Here is an 18,201-nt window from a genome sequence, read left to right as displayed (position 1 = left end):
GGGTATTTGCTTGCATAAACAACAACTACCAATTCGGTTTCATTAGGAGTGGAAACAACTCTTGCTTTGGTGACAAATTAAATGTCGATCTTGACAGTAGGACAACGTGTTTTCCACTACTACTATATAGTTTTATTAAATGAGCAACATGAATATTAAAGAACAGTGATGTAAAAAAGGATGTGTATGGTAGGTTCTGACTACAGCACAACTAACAAAGCTACCATGGCAAAATAAAATCAAAAACAACCCTTTAACTCGGTACAAAACAAAAAGCTTACAGGTGTACAACATTGGATAAACATAACTTTTACTGATATGAAACTCATATCAATTAATAAATAGAATTTTCATAAATTCATTTATCACAAGGTTACTGTAAGCTGTATAAGATTGGTTTGCGCAGTGCTGATGAATAAATTAGTTCATTGTACTGAAAAATAATGCGTTTGCACTAATAAAATAATGCTAACATTTTCAACTAGTTTTAAAACGGATTTACTGTGATTTATAATATGGGCTAATACAAGTAAACAATGTTTTGTGCATATCGTGGTTAGTTAAAGAAGTTTGCATTTTTAGATATTAAATTAAGCTTTCTTTAGCGTCAAGCAAACATACATTGGATGTAACTGAACTTGACTCCGATACATTTAAACCTTTATCACCACTTTGTGGCTTGTCAGTTGCATACCACTCCTCAGTTTGAGCAGCATATTTTTTATTCTTAGGTTCCTGAAAATTTTGTTTAGGTTCACCGACTGAAATGTAACCTTGTTGTTCCACTTTGGGTGAACTGTCTTTAGAATTTAGATGATTATTTTGTTTCTTTTTATTTGTTTCTTCATCTTTAGTGGTGTAGTATGATTCTAATTGACCAGACCTATACTGTCCAGATGGTTCCATATATTCATTAGTATTGTCTATTACTGGTGTGGGTTTGATTAATGGGTCTGAACTATTATCGTCACTTGAGATCTGCTCTAGTTCAACAGAACCACTGCTGTCCGAGTTTGGTGAACAACTCACTGGCAACAAACCTGCAATATATATAATATTTATAAATTGTATGGAAGGTTAGAATGAAACAATTTCATTTTCACTCCACACATCAATTTACCAAAAACTAACAGTTCATTTGAAATAGAAAACAAAGTGTCATACAATGCTGCAAAGTCAAAAAGTTTATATATTATTAGAATAAACTGTCAGATCAAATCCAGCAAATTGGACTATTAGGCATGCACTTCATGTCTGTAACCAACCAAGCAGAAGGCACACGTCACCTTGAAATGTTGTGTGTAGGATTTGACCAAGAGTTTTAGGAAATTCAGCGTTATTAATTGTTTTAATTTATTAAAAGTGAAAGAAAGCACAAACACATTTGGCATTTTTTACCAAATCATGTTAACAGCAATTTAAACAATCCTATTGAAAATGACTAAAATGCCTTTGGTTCGTTATAAAACTGATTCCTTCACAATGACGTATTTTAGTTTGGGTCGGTCGAATGTATGAAGTGGACTTCTTTTTGCTTTTCCTGTGATTGATTAGCAAAATAAAGAACACAGCTTATGTTATTCAAAGCACCGGAACTTTGTGCTTCAAAACTCAACTTCGAATTTCAGCTTGCGGTAAAATGTAAAAGTTGAACTTAAAATGGCAAGTATAATGATATTCCAATAACATGGCCCAACAAAATTGTATGGACCGTCTACTGCTCTGGGCATCAAAAGACATAAGGATAAAGTGAGAGTTGTTTGTATAACTATGTCAACAATGTATCACCAACCTGCTAATGCATCGTCCACTTTTTTTTTGTCACGTACAATGAATAATGAAGCCATCAGGAATCCACATCCACCAAGCACTGATGCAAACAATGCAACGTACATTGCTCGTTGTAAACCAAGGTATTTGCTGTAATAAGTTGCTGGGAGATTTGCTGTTATTGCATCCGAGAGCTGCAGACAATAATTATTAGTAATGCTCTTTTTATTGAAATATACACCAATCAACAAATTTTAACTTACCACTCCAAGTAGATAAGGAGAACCAGCATCTCCAAATAAATGCATTGTAAGTATTTGAACTGCGTTTGCTGTTGATCTTCTACTTGGCATTGTCACATACTACAATGAAATAGAGGTTAATTGAAATACAAAAAAAACAAATCTAACTTATTTATCCATACATTTAATTTTTTAGATTCTGAGAATGTATGATAATTTGTGCGTTATTGCTTTTTTTTCTGTAACGCTTACAAATTTGAAAAACCATTAATAATCACTCAGTTTAGAAACTAGAAACTGTCAATGAGAAAACCCATGCATTGTCAAGCGGCTGAATCTTTTTAGCTGCTTTGCCCTTTTAATTGTTATAGCACTTTAGCCATGTAACCAGCAAAATAATATATATATCCCCTTTTCTTAAAAATAGTTTATGTGAAGGGGGTTCCTGAACCTTGAAAGCCCCTTAAATGCTCCACTGTTAACCCGTATTTAAATAGCACATTCATAACTAAGTAGTAATTACCAGCGTCATATCACCAACTAGTGTCCATGTCAAACATTGAGCGAGATCAGCCAAGAAAATAAAAGTCTGTGAGTGAGAAAAATGATTTTGTTATTTGTCAAAAGAGAAACCCAGTTTGACCATGAAGAAATTATTGGTTTTTTAATAGACGGCTGAAACATTAATCCTGAGTTATATGGAAATCCACTTTTGCTAAACAACATATAAAATTCATTTTACATTTACTGCCTTGAATTTATGACAAAAATTCACAACTCCTTTTTATAACTACTATTAAAACAGATATTAATACACATGTTATATGTAAAAACCTCACCCATGCAGAAGGAAGATTGATAGTTGCAAGTTGAAATCCAGCCAATAATAATGGAGCTGCCATAATCAAACCTGAAAACAATGTGTACAGTTTTAGTATGCTTTATATACAGGGTACAAGATTGTAAAATAAAAGTATTATTTGTTTATTTAAAAGCTGATATTACAACTTTGCGATTTGATGTTATTATGTATGTTGCAATAAAAGATGACAAAAGTGATCCAAGCAAGCGCAATCATCCTGTCTTATCATCACCTACCAATAGCACACACAAGAGCATCAGCATTCTTCTGTCCTCTTGCTTTCCATCTCTTCGACCACTCCGCTCCTGCCCACACTCCGATAAATCCCGCCACACATGTGATCAATCCAAAAACAAACGACACACTGTAAATAAAAGGTTCAAAATTAAGCTGGTTGTGTTTTATATTTAAACTCAATATACAGGGACACCGCAATGTACAGTACCCGGTGTGACACACACACACACGACCACAAAATACAATTGCTACCATTAAACCTCAATAAACATTAATGCCCACATTCCCCATTAGGGAAAAAGGAAAAATTTCTATATTTCATACAAGAAGAGAGCTTGTTTTCCAACTTACTCTCCATATTCACAATTATCATCTGTGCATGGTTGCAGTGTGCCAGTAACAACTTGTGAATAAGCAACAAATATTGGTCCCCAGATTGTGAGAGATCCAACGACAAACGCCATGAATGTAAATCCAATGGTCACGCAAATGAAACTTTTGCTGCCAATAAATCAGGGATTAACATAGGAAACAAATATAAAAAAAAATCGAACAAACGGCTTAAGAAAGAATATATGAGATTTTAAAGTATTTGAACAACTTCAAGCAGACATATTTAGGGTTGAGATCCTTGAATAGACAGTATATACCTCAGGAACTTTTGGCTTTGATTTGTAAACTATGAATTCACTCACTTTCTTAATATGTCGTAATATAACCCACTTGGTTTAATTTGTTTACACCAATCAATGTTTGTTTCATTAAAAATTATACTTTTACCTTATATTATTAAACTTTATTTATGCAAAGTAGGATATACATAGTGTTTAACTTACTTTTTTAAAATGTAGATGAGGTCTTCTTTATAAGAAGTTTCTCGTTCCAATTTACCGGTTGTTTCTATACTGTTGTTGGCTTCTGATGCTCCTCTCTTTGGATTAGGTATTACCACCATCATGAGAGCCATGGTGATCAATCCAAGGCCAGGAGTGATCTATAAAAAAATGTAATAAATTATGATACTGTTATCTTTGTACACCAAATCTCCCCACCCTTAGTGCCCAGTGCCATGATCCAAATGCTTGTGCAGCTGCAGAGCCAATGATGTAACCGAGACCACTAGAAATAAAAAAAGATGTTTTTAACTCCTGTGTGTTAAGAAATGTCAAGTTAAATCAGCGATTAGTTAGACTTTAGGTTAACACTTTTCAATAGCTCAGTCCCACCTAAAGGGCTGACATTTAATTTGGTTAGGTAATCCACTACTGCGGTTTATACTTTGTAACTTAAACCTGTAAACCTGTTTTTGTATGAATGCAAAACGTTTTTAAAAAATGGGTAGTCAAAGCTTCCCAATTAATCTTCTTAATATTTGGGTTTTAGCAAAATAGAACTGACTTTCAAAAGAGTTGTTTAAAAGTTAAAGGAGTCTTTCAATTCCCAACAATCAGTACAATACTTCCATTTCTCACACACTTTGTCGGTTAATGACATTAAACAGGGCAGGCGTTACATTAATTGTTTTCCCTTTATTTCATTGTTTCAGTAAGGAAACGCGCTTATAACTGGTAGTGGTCGTCTCCGTAACATGACGCCGGTTTTGTGCGACAAGTGATGGATATTTCCTTCCTGTTTAAAAGCTACTCGCTCACCAAAGCTACTACAATACGTTCTCCTGCTTCACGAACACATGCGAGAAGTCAACGTGAAGGCCATGCGTTGCGTTGTCGGTAAGGCGGGAAGTGCTTGATTTATGAAGCACCATACTCGCATCTTACCATACGACATTCCATGATACAGGCAATTTATACAATCGGAAAATAAATTTGTCTCACAATTATTTTGATTTATAATCCCTTGAATGCTAAATAAATAAGCTTGAAGATTTCTGTGAAGTCAGCACATGCAAAACCAACCCGTCTAACTGGCATAGACATGATTGGGCTTTGCACACACCGCCCTCACGATCATATGATTCGTGATTCAATCAATGAAACGACGGAGTCCGACTTCAAATATTCACAACAATTCCCAACGTGTGTGAAAAGCATGCAACTTTAACACCTGTTGTTCGGGGAAAGAGACTTTCACATCAAACAATAAAGTTACTGGTTCGACAAAGAGGCAAACGCAGCTTCTCAATCCAGGGTAATCGTGTCGCTAAAAAGCTGTTACCGCCGGAAATGCTGGCCATTGTGCGTGGTGTTTTAGTAATAATGATGTCATTAAGGAGGGCGCCGATAGGTTTCAATCGGAAATGATGACGTGATTGAAACAAATGAATGGAAATGCCGAGTCAGCAGGAAGTTGGGAAGGGCGGGAATCTATACAGACCTTTATTTATTAACTGTAATAATGTAAAACAATCCCCGCAACTTTGGTATCTAAACTACACCAAACCCGACCGCAATATCAGACAATAAACATGGTATCGGCTTATATCAAATCATATAAAAGGCAACCAGAGCTATATTGTAAATGGCTACGTTATAGCTAACGTCTTAAGAGGGAGAGAATGTTCACTGTCGGGGCACGTACACTTCCCAGAAGGGCCGTGTTTTCATGGATTGGTTTTCGGTTTCAAGAAAAGGAGCCATTATGCTGATATCGACTTACCGTACTTTGTTTGGAGCGGGCTGTCTCGTTTAAAAGACGGAATGGCGGCAAATCAATTAGGTAGCATGCCCAATGAAGAGAGAAGGCAATTATATGGCTTGTTTAGGTCGCTACCGGCCGAGCATTCTTTAAGTTAAGCGACACCGATGCTCCATGTAAGCGGATGTTGCATTGAAGTCATCCAGGCTTGTAATGTCTCCAGAACAACGTCGTCAAAATACGATTTTATATTTCAGCAATAAATACATAATATAAATGAAACAATTGAACCTGTAAAAAGACAAGTTCCCCTTTTTACCAAATATAAATTAGCATCAAAGTCCTGACAACTATCAAATCCCATTTAACATACCAATGCCGGATTTTTGGCCTTAAATGTGGCTTTTAATATATAAAAATTTTGACAATAGACGAATACGGCTGCAACAAATAGTACAAACCAGTACGTATTCTAACGCTACATAACGCTCGAAAAAAAGCTATCGGTAAGTATCTACAACATAAAAAAAAATTGAACCATTACCGACCGATGTTATAATAAAACCTTGCTACCGTTTGAAGCTATAATAAAACCTTGCTACCGTTTGAAGCTAATTGCAACAACTAACAGCTTTCTGTGGAAGGCAACATTTCCAAGTAAATCTTTTACCTTTTTTAAACAAACGCTGAATTCTCTTGCATGGAGGAACGACAACGCAGACTTAAATAATTTACTCTCACAGCCGAGCGTCTTCTACATTGCTTACAATTTTTTTACATGCGACTTTTTCTTCTGACACTTCAACTTTTTACTATTTCTATCTGTTTACATAACGTAACGCATCGACCTGCTTCATCGCACCCAGAAAATCTACAAACAGTCAGCCTGACCGAAAATCCTGATACGGGTTCCAACCACGAGGACACGCCCTATGCGCACACGCGGAACGGAATGCGACCACGTGGTTTTGGTCTCTAGTCGCTGTAACTCGTCCGGTCCGGCTGGGAATCCGAGGTTGAGAAACGAAAGAAAACGCGGGAGTCCACATGGACGGTTATCAAGAAGATAGGAAAACACGAATTACTATCAATCGAAACATGGAATGTGCTAAGCTATCCTATACTAAATAACTAACGGTACGTGACAGGGCGTACGGCCTTGTTGGGCGGAACTCCATGTATCAGCGATAAGAAAACAGACGACTGCAGTTACTTTGTGATAACAAACGTTTATATTTACTATCTCACAGAATTCTAACTGAACTATTGTCTGGTATATAAACACTGTATTTATACTGCATCTTCTCTTTCACTAAGAACTACACACATTATCTGGGTGTTCTTGCGTTCTGATTGGAAAACCAACTCACAGGTTGGTGTTAAGACTGCTGCGGTCGACGTCGCTATGTACATTGGGCTTGTTACTGTTTAAACTTGAAACCTGTTTGCGCTGGGATTTTGTTGAAAGAAAAGGTGCACAGTTAATCATTTCCTTGATCCGGGTTAATTGGGCTGTACCTTTCACGACCGGTGCGGAGATTAATTGAGTTTGCAGAGGGCTACGATTTTAATCACTAATCCTATTGCAAATGCTTAGGAACCAAGAACGGATTAACTTAGCAAATACATAAACCGTTCGCCAATCTTGGTGTCGATAGCAAAGTTTCTAGACACGCAATTAAAATAACTGTCACGAAAGAAGTCTGATTTTATTAGTCTGACACAAAATGTTTGTTCGCTGAAACACCACCAGCCACCGATAACACAATGCTAGGAATTTGTTACGGATTCAAACCTGTAAATACAATATGCTGTTGCTCATTCTTAAAGGATTGCACAACTGCACAGACAGACTTTTAAAAAACATGAAACGGACATTAACAGATTGAAAAACGTCGTGACTGAAATATATGTAAATAACACATGCGTCAGCAAAAGAAGGAACACCAAATCTGCTGACAAAAACAACGAAGCAGGTTTTAAGCAGAACATCTAAGGAAACTTAAACAAATTCTACATCGTAAATTGCAATTATAAACAAAGTTGTTATAGTATTTGATGACAGCAGCATGTTAGGATGTTGTTGAATAAACGAAACGAAATTGCTGACAGATGTTTTGGACACGACAAAAGCGGCGAAGGGTCCAACAGTCACTATATTATGCAATGTAGTCAACTGAGTCACAAACACAACCAGGATGGCTTAACCGTAAGTCTGATATAAACCCTGCTAGGAGTCCTAGGACAATTTAAAACCGATAAAAGTAAACACCAGAGAATATATACTTTTCTGCACTCTTCGTAAGATAATTAATCAGCATCTAATATGAGACCACTGACCAGCTACAATAACACAATCAAATACGTGGTTGAGCAAGATTTAGGTCACATTTTCAACACCCGTATTCAGCAATCTACATATCTAGAACAGGCCCCGAGCCTTGCTGCAGAACTTTCGTTTAAATTTAGAAAATACTGTAATCGACTTCCGCCCGTCGTCGCACCACGTGACCTAGAAGTTCGTTGGCGCGTGACGGAATGCAAGGAATGGCAAGCAGCGTGTGCGTTCATCTAACTAAGCCTTGCCTGGAAGTTATGGCTTGAAGTCATTTGTAGCCAGTGGCTGAATCGTCGTCAACCTTTGTTGATAAACATTGCTGCGCTCAGACCTTAACGCGACGTTTCACAAGTAAATTGTAATTTTAACCATACCTTTTAATCTTACGGAATGAGCCAAACTAGTTCGTATCACATTTTAAGAAACCATGCGACCCAGATTCAAGTATCTGCGGCTTTATCAAGGTTTCCTTTACCAAAGAAACTGAATTGGCAGGATTGCAAATAATTTGCGCCTGTCTAGGCCTACCAGAAGGCATACGAATATTGGTGTACAGGGAAATTGTAGCAGTGCAGCGTATAACAGTTTTAAATAAAACGACATGCAATTTCGTGTAATGAAAACGTTACGTACCTGCCCACTGGTATAGCAAAATAAAACACGGAGAGCATGTTAGTTCGCTTTTCTTTGACGAACAGATCGGCAATGATGGTTGGTGCTATGGTTGAATATGAAGCCTCCCCGATGCCGACTAATCCACGTAGTACAAGGAACAACAAGAAATGCTGCGTCATAAAAAGTATTGTTGAAATTGGAATCTTGTCGTGAGTCATATTGTGAGTTAACTTAAGATACCTAGGCGTGTTTCAAATGTCGCCTTAACTTCCGTCAAGTTATATTAAAAACTATATTAGTGGTTTCGCAACATCAAAAAGTTATTAAATACAAAAGTTGCTATATCGTCATTATTGTTGCATTGGCAATACGAAGCGCACGCTGGGAAAGCTGGCAGGGAGTCGGGCTAAGATTTATTAAACTTTTCTTCGCGCTGGCAGCCTGGAATGATCGCAACGAGGAATTCAACTCCCAAGTGATTGGTCTGCTGCTCCCAGCACCATGACGTCATTTTGAAAAAGTTGACGTCAGAGGGGGGAGAGAGTTTAGAAAGAAAATGGGAAAATAGAACAATATATTTCGTAGGTTCACTACTGTTACTGTATGCAATTTTTCCAAAGTAAAATTGAACTGCTTTACTAAATACAGTATCTCATTAAACCAATGGGGGTTCGAATCTGACCTCCATAAATAATAAAAGTCGTTTATCTGATTCCAATTACATGCATTACTAGCAGATCCCAATAAAAAAAACAAATAAAAGGAAACCAGATCCTTGTAATGGAGAACCTGCAACACCAGGATGTTTGTTCTAATTTGATAAAGGTTTTGTTAAACAAAAACATTTGACCTCATCATTAAGTTTAACATGCTATATTATTATATCATGCTCTGTGTTCTGTTATGTAAATATTTAACTATTAGGCCAGGCAGACAGAAAAAAAATGCAGTACCATTGCTGTGTCGTGCTTTATTTTATTTTACAAAATGCGTTGGCATTATTACCGCAATTTCGTTTTATGGCGTAACATTAACAACGTTGCTAACATTTTGCGAGTTTCACACGCACATGACATAGTCACTTCCCAACCCAGAGTAAAATTCTTACCCATGAACAAAGCTGACGTAAGCGTTCTTGTGACATATATCTAGGCAAGTGAAAGGCGGTGAAGGGGAACGAAACCATCACGCTTCACCGCTTCCGTAAAATGAAACCTCGACCCAGTGATCGAAATTAAAAGATTTAAAAACCACAGAACATACAAATTTGATGAGTTAAGTTTATTTGTGTGCGGTCGTTGACGGAGAAATAGAATAAAGCGAATTCTATAACATGCGTTGTTGACATGATGCAACATATAGGTCAATCTCGAACTAACTAAAAAATAGCTAAGAAACTAAGAAACAAGAAATAACTAAAATCAACACTTACGGTTCATATCGCCGGCCGTTGCTGATTTTACTGAAGTGAGTATCAACCATATAACCTACCCGACGAGTACTAACTCGAAATGATGCGCGCGTTAAACAACGGATTCTATAAAGCTCGAATGACATCAGCGCGGAGTTATGCGAGCGTTGGTACTTAATGTATTGCCTGTCTGTTGCGGCTCGTAGAAAAATTACACAGAGCAATAATTATTGCACGATGAGATGGACAAGCAGTGCGTCTTATTATGTTCACGAGCGTTGATTATAATGCTCATCACGAATAAAAGCTGACGAAAGTCGCCAATGGCAGAACGGTGGTTTAACAGCGAACTCAACCTAATATTGCAAATTGTGAAACCGATTGAATGTTTTGTACTTTCTTTGATTGGTTTTACAAATGTAAACTAAACAGTGGAGTTAGTTGTAAGCACCAATGTACAACACTTCACCTTATATTGACTACTTTTTGTATTGCTCACTATATGCTACAAAAATCTATATAATGCAGTTTCGGAAATTGAGTTGTCAAAACTTCGTTAAAACTTATGCTTGCCATTTGGGTCACTACAAAAATCGGTTAAGAACCAATCGATGATATAAATGCCTAACCACCATACACGTTTAGTGTGTACTTACCGACTGATTATTCACAAAAGATGCAAAGAGCGTGCATCCCGACCACACGATCATACCAGCCAACATCACGAGTTTTCTATTGTATCTGTCGCCTAGGAAACCGAAGAGGGGTGCAACAGCCATGTAGCTGATGATAAATACGGTTTGCAAAAGACCAGCGGATCCGTTACTGATGTTAAAGTATTCCTGGATTTGCATAAGGACACCTAAAAGTAAGAATGGAATGTAGACTCTATATTATATTAATTAAGATGCTCTTAGAGCACTGGTCAGTGGTTGAAAAAAAACAAACAAAAAAAAACATATACACAGGTGTTGAAATTCAGGTTAGCTCGAAGCTTAAACAGCCACATATAGTGAACGTCATTTTAGGGCTGCCCAATCAAGCCGCCAGAGTATGTGAATACACAACGAACCTATTTAGGTATTGCACATTGCGAGGTGTCTAATAAATCCCAGAGCAGTTTCAAAGCTGTTCTTTTAGTGAGGAGCTTAATCAGCTTATATGGTCTGTCCAATTATAAGGTGATTTTTAAAGGTTGACTAACGGAATTATGCAACTTATAGTTCTGTGGCTGTAGGGCAAGATCGCGATGCTACGGTTATATATATCTTATTTAATTAGGTAAATAGCTTTTGTCAACAAATTTTTCACAAAACAAAAATTATTGGTTTTAAACTTTAAATTAGAAAATAGAAATAAGTGGAAAAGGCTGAAAGTGAAATGTCGCAAAGGTTCGGCAGAAATGAGGCATAAACAACATTCACGTTTAAAACGCGCTCCAACAAAAGTCCCTATGTTCATCATTAAGAAAGTTTATTCGGAAGCGAGAAGGAGTTAAAGATAAAATTGTTTGAACAAATGAGGCGGCAATTTCTAAAGAAGTGAATTTTATCTGTCAGTTATTAAAAAGCACGATAAGTTTGGTCTTGTACAAGTTATAACAGGAACGGTGTTGCGGCTGCCGAGTATGCTTTAAAAGCGCATAGCATCGTATAGGCAGCTAGCGAGGTAGAAGTTACTTCCTATTTATATGACGCGTCAAATACCATCAACGACAAACCCAAATGCTATAACTATTATTTCACTTGAAAAATGTATGAAATTTGATGAACTCAATCCAACACCACGCGCCGCATTAACAGCAGCGATTTTAAATATCAAAACAGAGATTCTTTAAAAGGGAGTAATAGGATGTTACATTAGATAAGATAAGGTTGTATAAAGGAAGCCATAGCTAGTAGAAGGGTGTAACAAAGTGTTGGTTTTTTCATATACTTAAAAGGTGAAATAGTATAAAATAAAATTTAGCAGTATAATGCAATGTTTGGATACGGCGTACGTTTGCTGGGTTAACAAAAAACGACGTCGGTGCTTTGCACTCGAATAACAAACAAACATAAAACACCGGCAGTGCCATGCTCGTTGTGTTAACAGAACTAGAGGAGCGACGATCAAGAGACATCATGCGCTTGTCGTACCGGCATGGAATTAATGATTACAGTTTGCTCGTCGGTTCCCATTAATATTTTCAAACTCAAAATACATGACCGTTTTTAGGTGATACCACGAAGTAGTACTATCCTACCTTTAGTTAATTGATTACACTTGAATGAGATATAAACACACGAAGACTTATTTATCGATTCAAACAACAGGTTTAATTTTACCAATTCGAAAACACATAGGGTAAGACGGGACAGTTTAAAATTATTGTAAAATTTGATTAATAAGTGAATACTCGGATAATCTTTAAACAAAACATGTAGCACTTTCCATTTTTAAATGTGTTTTTTTTAATGTAGGGCCACGAAAGCCTACAGCGATTTTTGTGTCGTCATATTTCGTGCTTTCTAAATGCTCTTCAACGCAATTTATGCTGTAAATTCGGTGTTGTACTGCCACCTGGCGTGCGATGCGGGGGGCGCACTAAAAAAAACGGTGATCTGAATGCGTTTCACGGCTGCTATTGATTGATTTTAGTTTGTCGAAATTCAACAGCAAATAATTTCGCTAGAAAGGGAAACTTTCCATCGATCAAAGGAAGTCATGTAACACTAAACAACGGCGCTAAGGTCAATGATCTTGTTTGACAAAAAGATTATTAGAGGTTAAGGTCGGGTAAAATATGTACCCTGATTCCTGATACAGGAAGACCACAGCGTGATAATAAATATGTGATAAAATGTGGATATACGTTCGGCGCTGTAGGACAGTGGCTTCGGTTCGAGGGTCGACGTTGCCACCGCCCACCGATGAGGCTTTGTATGGTTAATAATAATATCCAAAACAACCGCCCAAAAATATTTACAAACAAGGCCACAAAAGAGATGTGTAGTAACTCGGAAACTTTCGTTAATTAATCCTGTCTTGTCTGGTATGGGTAGGTTAACCTTTGAACTTAAATTTTTATGGTTTTTCACTCAGTGGGGCCCATTTTCTTAATTTTTTTTTAAAGAAGATAGAAGAAAGTTAATAATCTATTTTTTACTTATATTAGAGCTGTAACGTGAACAGAGCAAAAAATATGAGGCTGTGTAGGTTTGATTTATCAAATAAACAGGGCAGGGGCACATGGGCTAGTAAAGTGTTATGAAGTAAAAGAAGTCTGTGGCCAAGAGTTTATTAGATAAGAACCCACATAGTCACAGTTGATATTCAAACTGGTGTCATTTGTGGCGTTGGAGCGACACCTCAAGGGGAGTTAGGAGCTATTAAGACACGTAAGGTGGAGCCAAAGAGTGAGTATGACTAAAAGTCGTGCAGTACGAACTGCATCACTAAAGAAAATTATTTAAACTGCATTATTTTTTGTTCTATACTCGAATGATTTCATTCTATTGACATTAATAACAATGACATATACGTCGCCACGGTCATTATGACGTCACAATTAGAATGCTGTCACCACCAACCGAGGCGATTTAACCGCAGGTTACAAATCAATCAAAATATTTTAATTGGGATGTCGGTTAAGTGTACACACCAACTTAACGGGTGGAGGTTTTTAAATAACATTAACTTAGCTTTTAACCTCTAGTATGAAGTGGTTATTCCTACAGGACGAAGCAAACAAATTTGGTTTATGCGTTCAAGCACAAAATTGACAACAATATATAAAAAATTAAAAATAATAAATCTTTTGAAACAAATACTTGTGGGCAGGTAACAATAAATGGTTTAAACGAGATTAGTGTGGTAGTTTGAATGAACGACACGTTTTTTACAAAACAAAACAATGTTTGTATGTAGAAAGAAGAAGTGTATTCAACCAGTTTCAAGTAGACACACCGTTACAAAGAGGCGCGCGAACTACCGTTTCATACTCAACTCAGGCAACCCAAAGAAGGCACACCCTTAAACTATGCCACGCCCTTTTAACATGACCAATCCAAACACAGTGACGTCCCGTATCGACCGGTCGGAATTACGTAGTGAAAACTACAGCGAATGCAACGTTGTTTATTGTTAAAATTTATATCGACGTCCCGTTTTATTTCAAATTGTGTGTTAAGTTAAATAATTAACTATTGTTTTGTAAACGAGCGAATCATGTTGGTTTACATAATATTCTATTGTATTTCACACACCGCAACTATTTACAACAGTGGTGGGGTAATTGAATAATTATATATTTAAAGCCGAAGCATGGGCGTTATCTTTAAGTGATACTTTTTTGCTGAACTATTGTACATTTATATAATAGGCTACTTAGAAATATTTATAACACAAAACGAATTACCATACTGACAGCATGGTGTTACACTAACCTGCAATAGTAAAACGATCCATGTAGTTCAAAAGATTGATTAGAAATAGTACGAACACCGACGCATATTTCCTCATTGGGGAAATTCCGTCGCTAACGACCTCAATTTTCTCTTCGTTTTCCGGCATTTTTGGAAAAACAGCTGGCCCTTTAGGTGGTTGGTTCTTCAAGCCAGTGTTGTGTTGTGTGTCGCTATGAGGGAGAAGTGCTGCGAACACATACATTCGTTAATGTTTGACATTTTACCCGAGGAAGGCGACATGCATGGGACATCCAAATGTCGGATATTGAAAATTCAAAATGTGCATTTTAAGGGTGGTTCAGTAGTTGACAACAATACGTCTGGTCCATTCACAAACACTACATAGTAATGCGACATAGTACATGTTACGAGGTAAAATAGATCGATTAACACGCCATACACCCACATCACGTAACAGTAAGTGAAGATTAATATTATACGAATCAATAAGACGGCCGTGGACCTTCTATGTAATTTCATACGACGGGTGCACACAAAAGAGAAGGTGAACACTTTTTAAAACGATGTCACACGTGAGGTTGTTAGTTTACTGCATTTCGAAAAATTCAACAACGTTTGGTTTACTAGACTAAACTGTGGCGTCAGCTAAACGGCGCCACGTAACAAATAAAATAATCTTTGAACAGCTTGCGAAAAAACGATCAGTATCGACGAAGGGGAATTTTTCGATGTGTGGCAAGCGTGCACAAGTGACCTGGGGTTACAGACAGAGGTTACTAATGGTCGTAAAGGTGGTGTGACTGAATGAATAAAAAGGCGCGTTACAATTTAAAACTGGATAACAGTAAAGCGTGGTCACTTCCTGCTCAACGGTTATATAAAAGCGATTAACTTAATACAGACACCACCTTATATTTTTACACTTAATTATTTTGACAAAAGTCAAAGACACTGTAAATATAAAAAGTCAACCAGCCAACAAGGGTATTTGACACAGATTGTAATTTGTAAGAACAGAAGTTTCTTTTTGTTTCCGGCATGTAGGTGATAACCACATATGTCCAGGAAATATAAAACTTTCCAAACCTTGTCGAAAAGTCTTCCATAAAACATGATATTTAAGTGGAACAAAGTAAACAAACTATAATCCTATGACAACTTAAAATATACGGTCAAACATCAAACGGAACTATATTCTGTTTGAAAGGTTGGAAATGCAGGTCTGGTAATGCGCGTCTTATCTGTTGTGACAATCAGTTTTTGACAGTTTGTATTTCAGCACTGACAGTTTAAAATAAAGCAGAGGAACGCTACATATTAACCAGGTGACTAGAACTGTGCAAAATAGTGTGGCAAATACAGGATTGTAAACCAATTGGAAGGGAAAAATGAGCCAAGTGTAAACAAACATAAACCATCATCAATTTTCTACAGGCATCAATTATGCCTTAGTCAGGAAATGTGCAGTTGTACTTTGAACTTTAATTTTCTCCTATCAGCCTGAAGCACGCACAAAAAAACTCCAGTTTTGCTTGACAGACTGTTGCTAATTTCATAACAAATTATATTACATGCATCAATTTATTTATATTTACGAGCTTGAAACTTAACAAATAATATACCTATAAATACTAATCAAAAAGTTGGTTCATTAAGAATTGAATACAAATATGTTTTACACGTAACCCGTAACTAAATTTTAAATAATGGGAGCTGGGAGGTATGAAATTTATGGGAGGTATGAAATTTAATGGGCAAACCAACAAAAATTCAAAATTTGTAACATATTTAATTATATACTGTTTAGGTCTATGAATATATATTTTAGATTTTTTTTATAAATTTACAAACCAGAAGCATTTGAATGAATGAATGAATGAATGAATGAATGAATTCATTCATTCATTCAGAAGCATTTATACTAACAACTCCCGAAAAAGTATTCTCTGTAGTAGCGTGTAAGCTACAAATGTTTGTAGAAGTCGAGTAAGAAATTTTCTTATTGGAAATCGTATGCGCATGACCATTTTTTACCATGACAGTATATTTTGTCATTGTAATAAAACAAAGATCTTCGGATATTGCGCATGCGCACACCTGCAAGTTTCCTAACTGAATCTTTTAATTCTTACTTTAAATAACTATAAAAATAGAAATGTATGGTAGAGGTTTGGTACACAAATATGATAAGCCTATTAGAGCAAAAAGTAGAATTCGAGACATGGTTAAGTTATTAATTGTTGCATTGACACTCCCTTGGCCTGTTTTACAAGTAAACCTTTGTGTGTATATAAAGTATTGGAAAGAAGAAAACTACTTTACAACCATTTAATAAAGCTTAGACTTATATTATATAATATATTAATATATACATAGTTTTAACTTGTTTCGATGGTATCCTATTGTCAAAAATAGTTTTGAATCTATATCAAAATTCCAAAAACAGGGTGCTGTAAGTTTCATAAAATAAATCTGAATGTTTGTAACAGCTGACACATATTTCTATGAACTATTAATAAATATTTTTTGTTTTTTTTATGTTCCGAGTCAAGAAAAGTTTAAAAGACCATTATCTACAATGGCAAATTTTTATTTTAAAAATGGTTACATATATATTGTTTAAACAACGCCCAACTGTAATGATACTGTAAACTTAACTTTATCAAAACACATATCATTAGTACTATTGCTACAGCATTCTACATGTAATAAACTGTATTTTGATTTTATATGTGCTAATCAAGCGGAAGAAGGTCTTAAAATAAATTGAACTATACATCTGAAGTTGCTATCTCATTTCGAGTTTAGTTATCTTTGCGAGAAATCTTATGTTTTAGACAAACGTTTTTACTGTATGATATTTATATATATATGTTCTTATCAAAATTTGTGCATGTATATTTTCATCAACACTGGACAATATAGTTACATTATATAACAAAACACATTAATGATTTAAACACATTAACATCAATATACCTTCATGACTTGCTACCATCCCATCACTTTCATCACTGTTGCTATTATTATCTTCATAGCCAGCAGGATACAATGTATTGGGTTGAGGGTTTTTAGTTCCCATTTAAAAGGGCTGTAACTCGTATATTTAATATATTATATACACACAATTCAAGTCCAAGACAAGCTAAAAATATATCACCAATGGTTATGTACGCTAAACTGTTCACACTACTACTGAACAGCTCATATAACTTATAAACTGAGGATATTATTGTCCTTAAACATTTGGTTTAACTCTATTCCTGAACTTTCAAAACTAAACGACCTGAACGAACCTATTGATCGCCACCGTAACAACAGCAAAATATACGTTTAACAACTAAGACATTGGGTATTATCGTTCTGGATCTGGATACATTATATTTAAAAAGATGTTCTACTAATGTACTAAACTGATACACTATTGATTCTGTCGGTCTAAGTCTAACATAAGTAGGGCAAATCGTACAATACGACCTTTGAAGCGCATTACGTGAACGCACAGAATATGAACACATGTTAATCCATTTCTTAATGCTCGATGTTGAAAGGTCACACGTCCACATAAAAGTGTAGTAAACCGTCTTCAAAAGGGGTTACTCGCGGTCATATGTTGATACGCATGGTTGCTCACATAGTCATGCGTAAAACCATTCATGAAATTTGACTAAACATCTAGCTCTTAAATATTGCTTTTCTTTTTAGTAAGCAGTAGGGACGCA

General features: G+C 36.1%; 1 protein-coding gene and 1 long non-coding RNA gene across 3 annotated transcripts; one reads left to right on the top strand and one right to left on the bottom strand.

Annotated features, from left to right (window-relative positions):
- Nucleotides 1–109: 109 nt before the first annotated feature.
- LOC149728149 (protein spinster homolog 1-like) lies at nt 110–17,984 on the bottom strand. Of its 2 annotated transcripts, XM_089888237.1 has the most exons (14): nt 17,459–17,984; nt 14,498–14,704; nt 10,727–10,932; nt 8,678–8,829; nt 4,164–4,230; nt 3,948–4,105; nt 3,463–3,612; nt 3,111–3,238; nt 2,852–2,922; nt 2,536–2,601; nt 2,034–2,132; nt 1,793–1,964; nt 1,451–1,540; nt 802–1,040 (listed from the first exon to the last, which is right to left on the bottom strand). In XM_089888237.1, exons 1-13 carry the CDS (start codon nt 17,559–17,561, stop codon nt 1,461–1,463), a joined length of 1,659 nt encoding a protein of 552 aa, XP_089744363.1. In that variant the 5' UTR covers nt 17,562–17,984; the 3' UTR covers nt 802–1,040; nt 1,451–1,460. The 2 variants fall into 2 exon arrangements, with proteins under 2 accessions (XP_089744362.1, XP_089744363.1); XM_089888236.1 differs by lacking the exon at nt 1,451–1,540 and having other exon boundaries at nt 110–1,040; nt 17,459–17,967.
- On the top strand, nt 8,740–10,938 carry LOC149728150 (uncharacterized). The gene is made up of 2 exons (XR_016386016.1): nt 8,740–8,880; nt 9,100–10,938. It is a non-coding gene; the product is annotated as an uncharacterized LOC149728150 (long non-coding RNA).
- Nucleotides 17,985–18,201: the final 217 nt, after the last annotated feature.

This window comes from Ciona robusta, chromosome 11 (assembly GCF_009617815.1).
Source record: "Ciona robusta chromosome 11, ASM961781v2".
Lineage (NCBI taxonomy): Eukaryota > Metazoa > Chordata > Ascidiacea > Phlebobranchia > Cionidae > Ciona > Ciona robusta.
The sequence above is the reverse complement of the archived record's forward strand: the minus strand, read 5'-3'. Positions and strand labels throughout refer to the sequence as shown.

What these genes read in the sequence shown, in the direction of transcription:
- LOC149728149 (XM_089888236.1), bottom strand. Translation starts at nt 17,561, where the DNA reads ATGGGAACTAAAAACCCTCAACCCAATACATTGTATCCTGCTGGCTAT. An exon ending in TTTGCTATACCAGTGGGCAG is followed by an intron (nt 4,231 to 8,677) that starts GTACGTAACGTT and finishes TTTTATTTCTAG; the next exon opens with TGGTCTCGGTTACATCATTG. An exon ending in CTCATCTACATTTTAAAAAA is followed by an intron (nt 3,613 to 3,947) that starts GTAAGTTAAACA and finishes ATTTATTGGCAG; the next exon opens with CAAAAGTTTCATTTGCGTGA.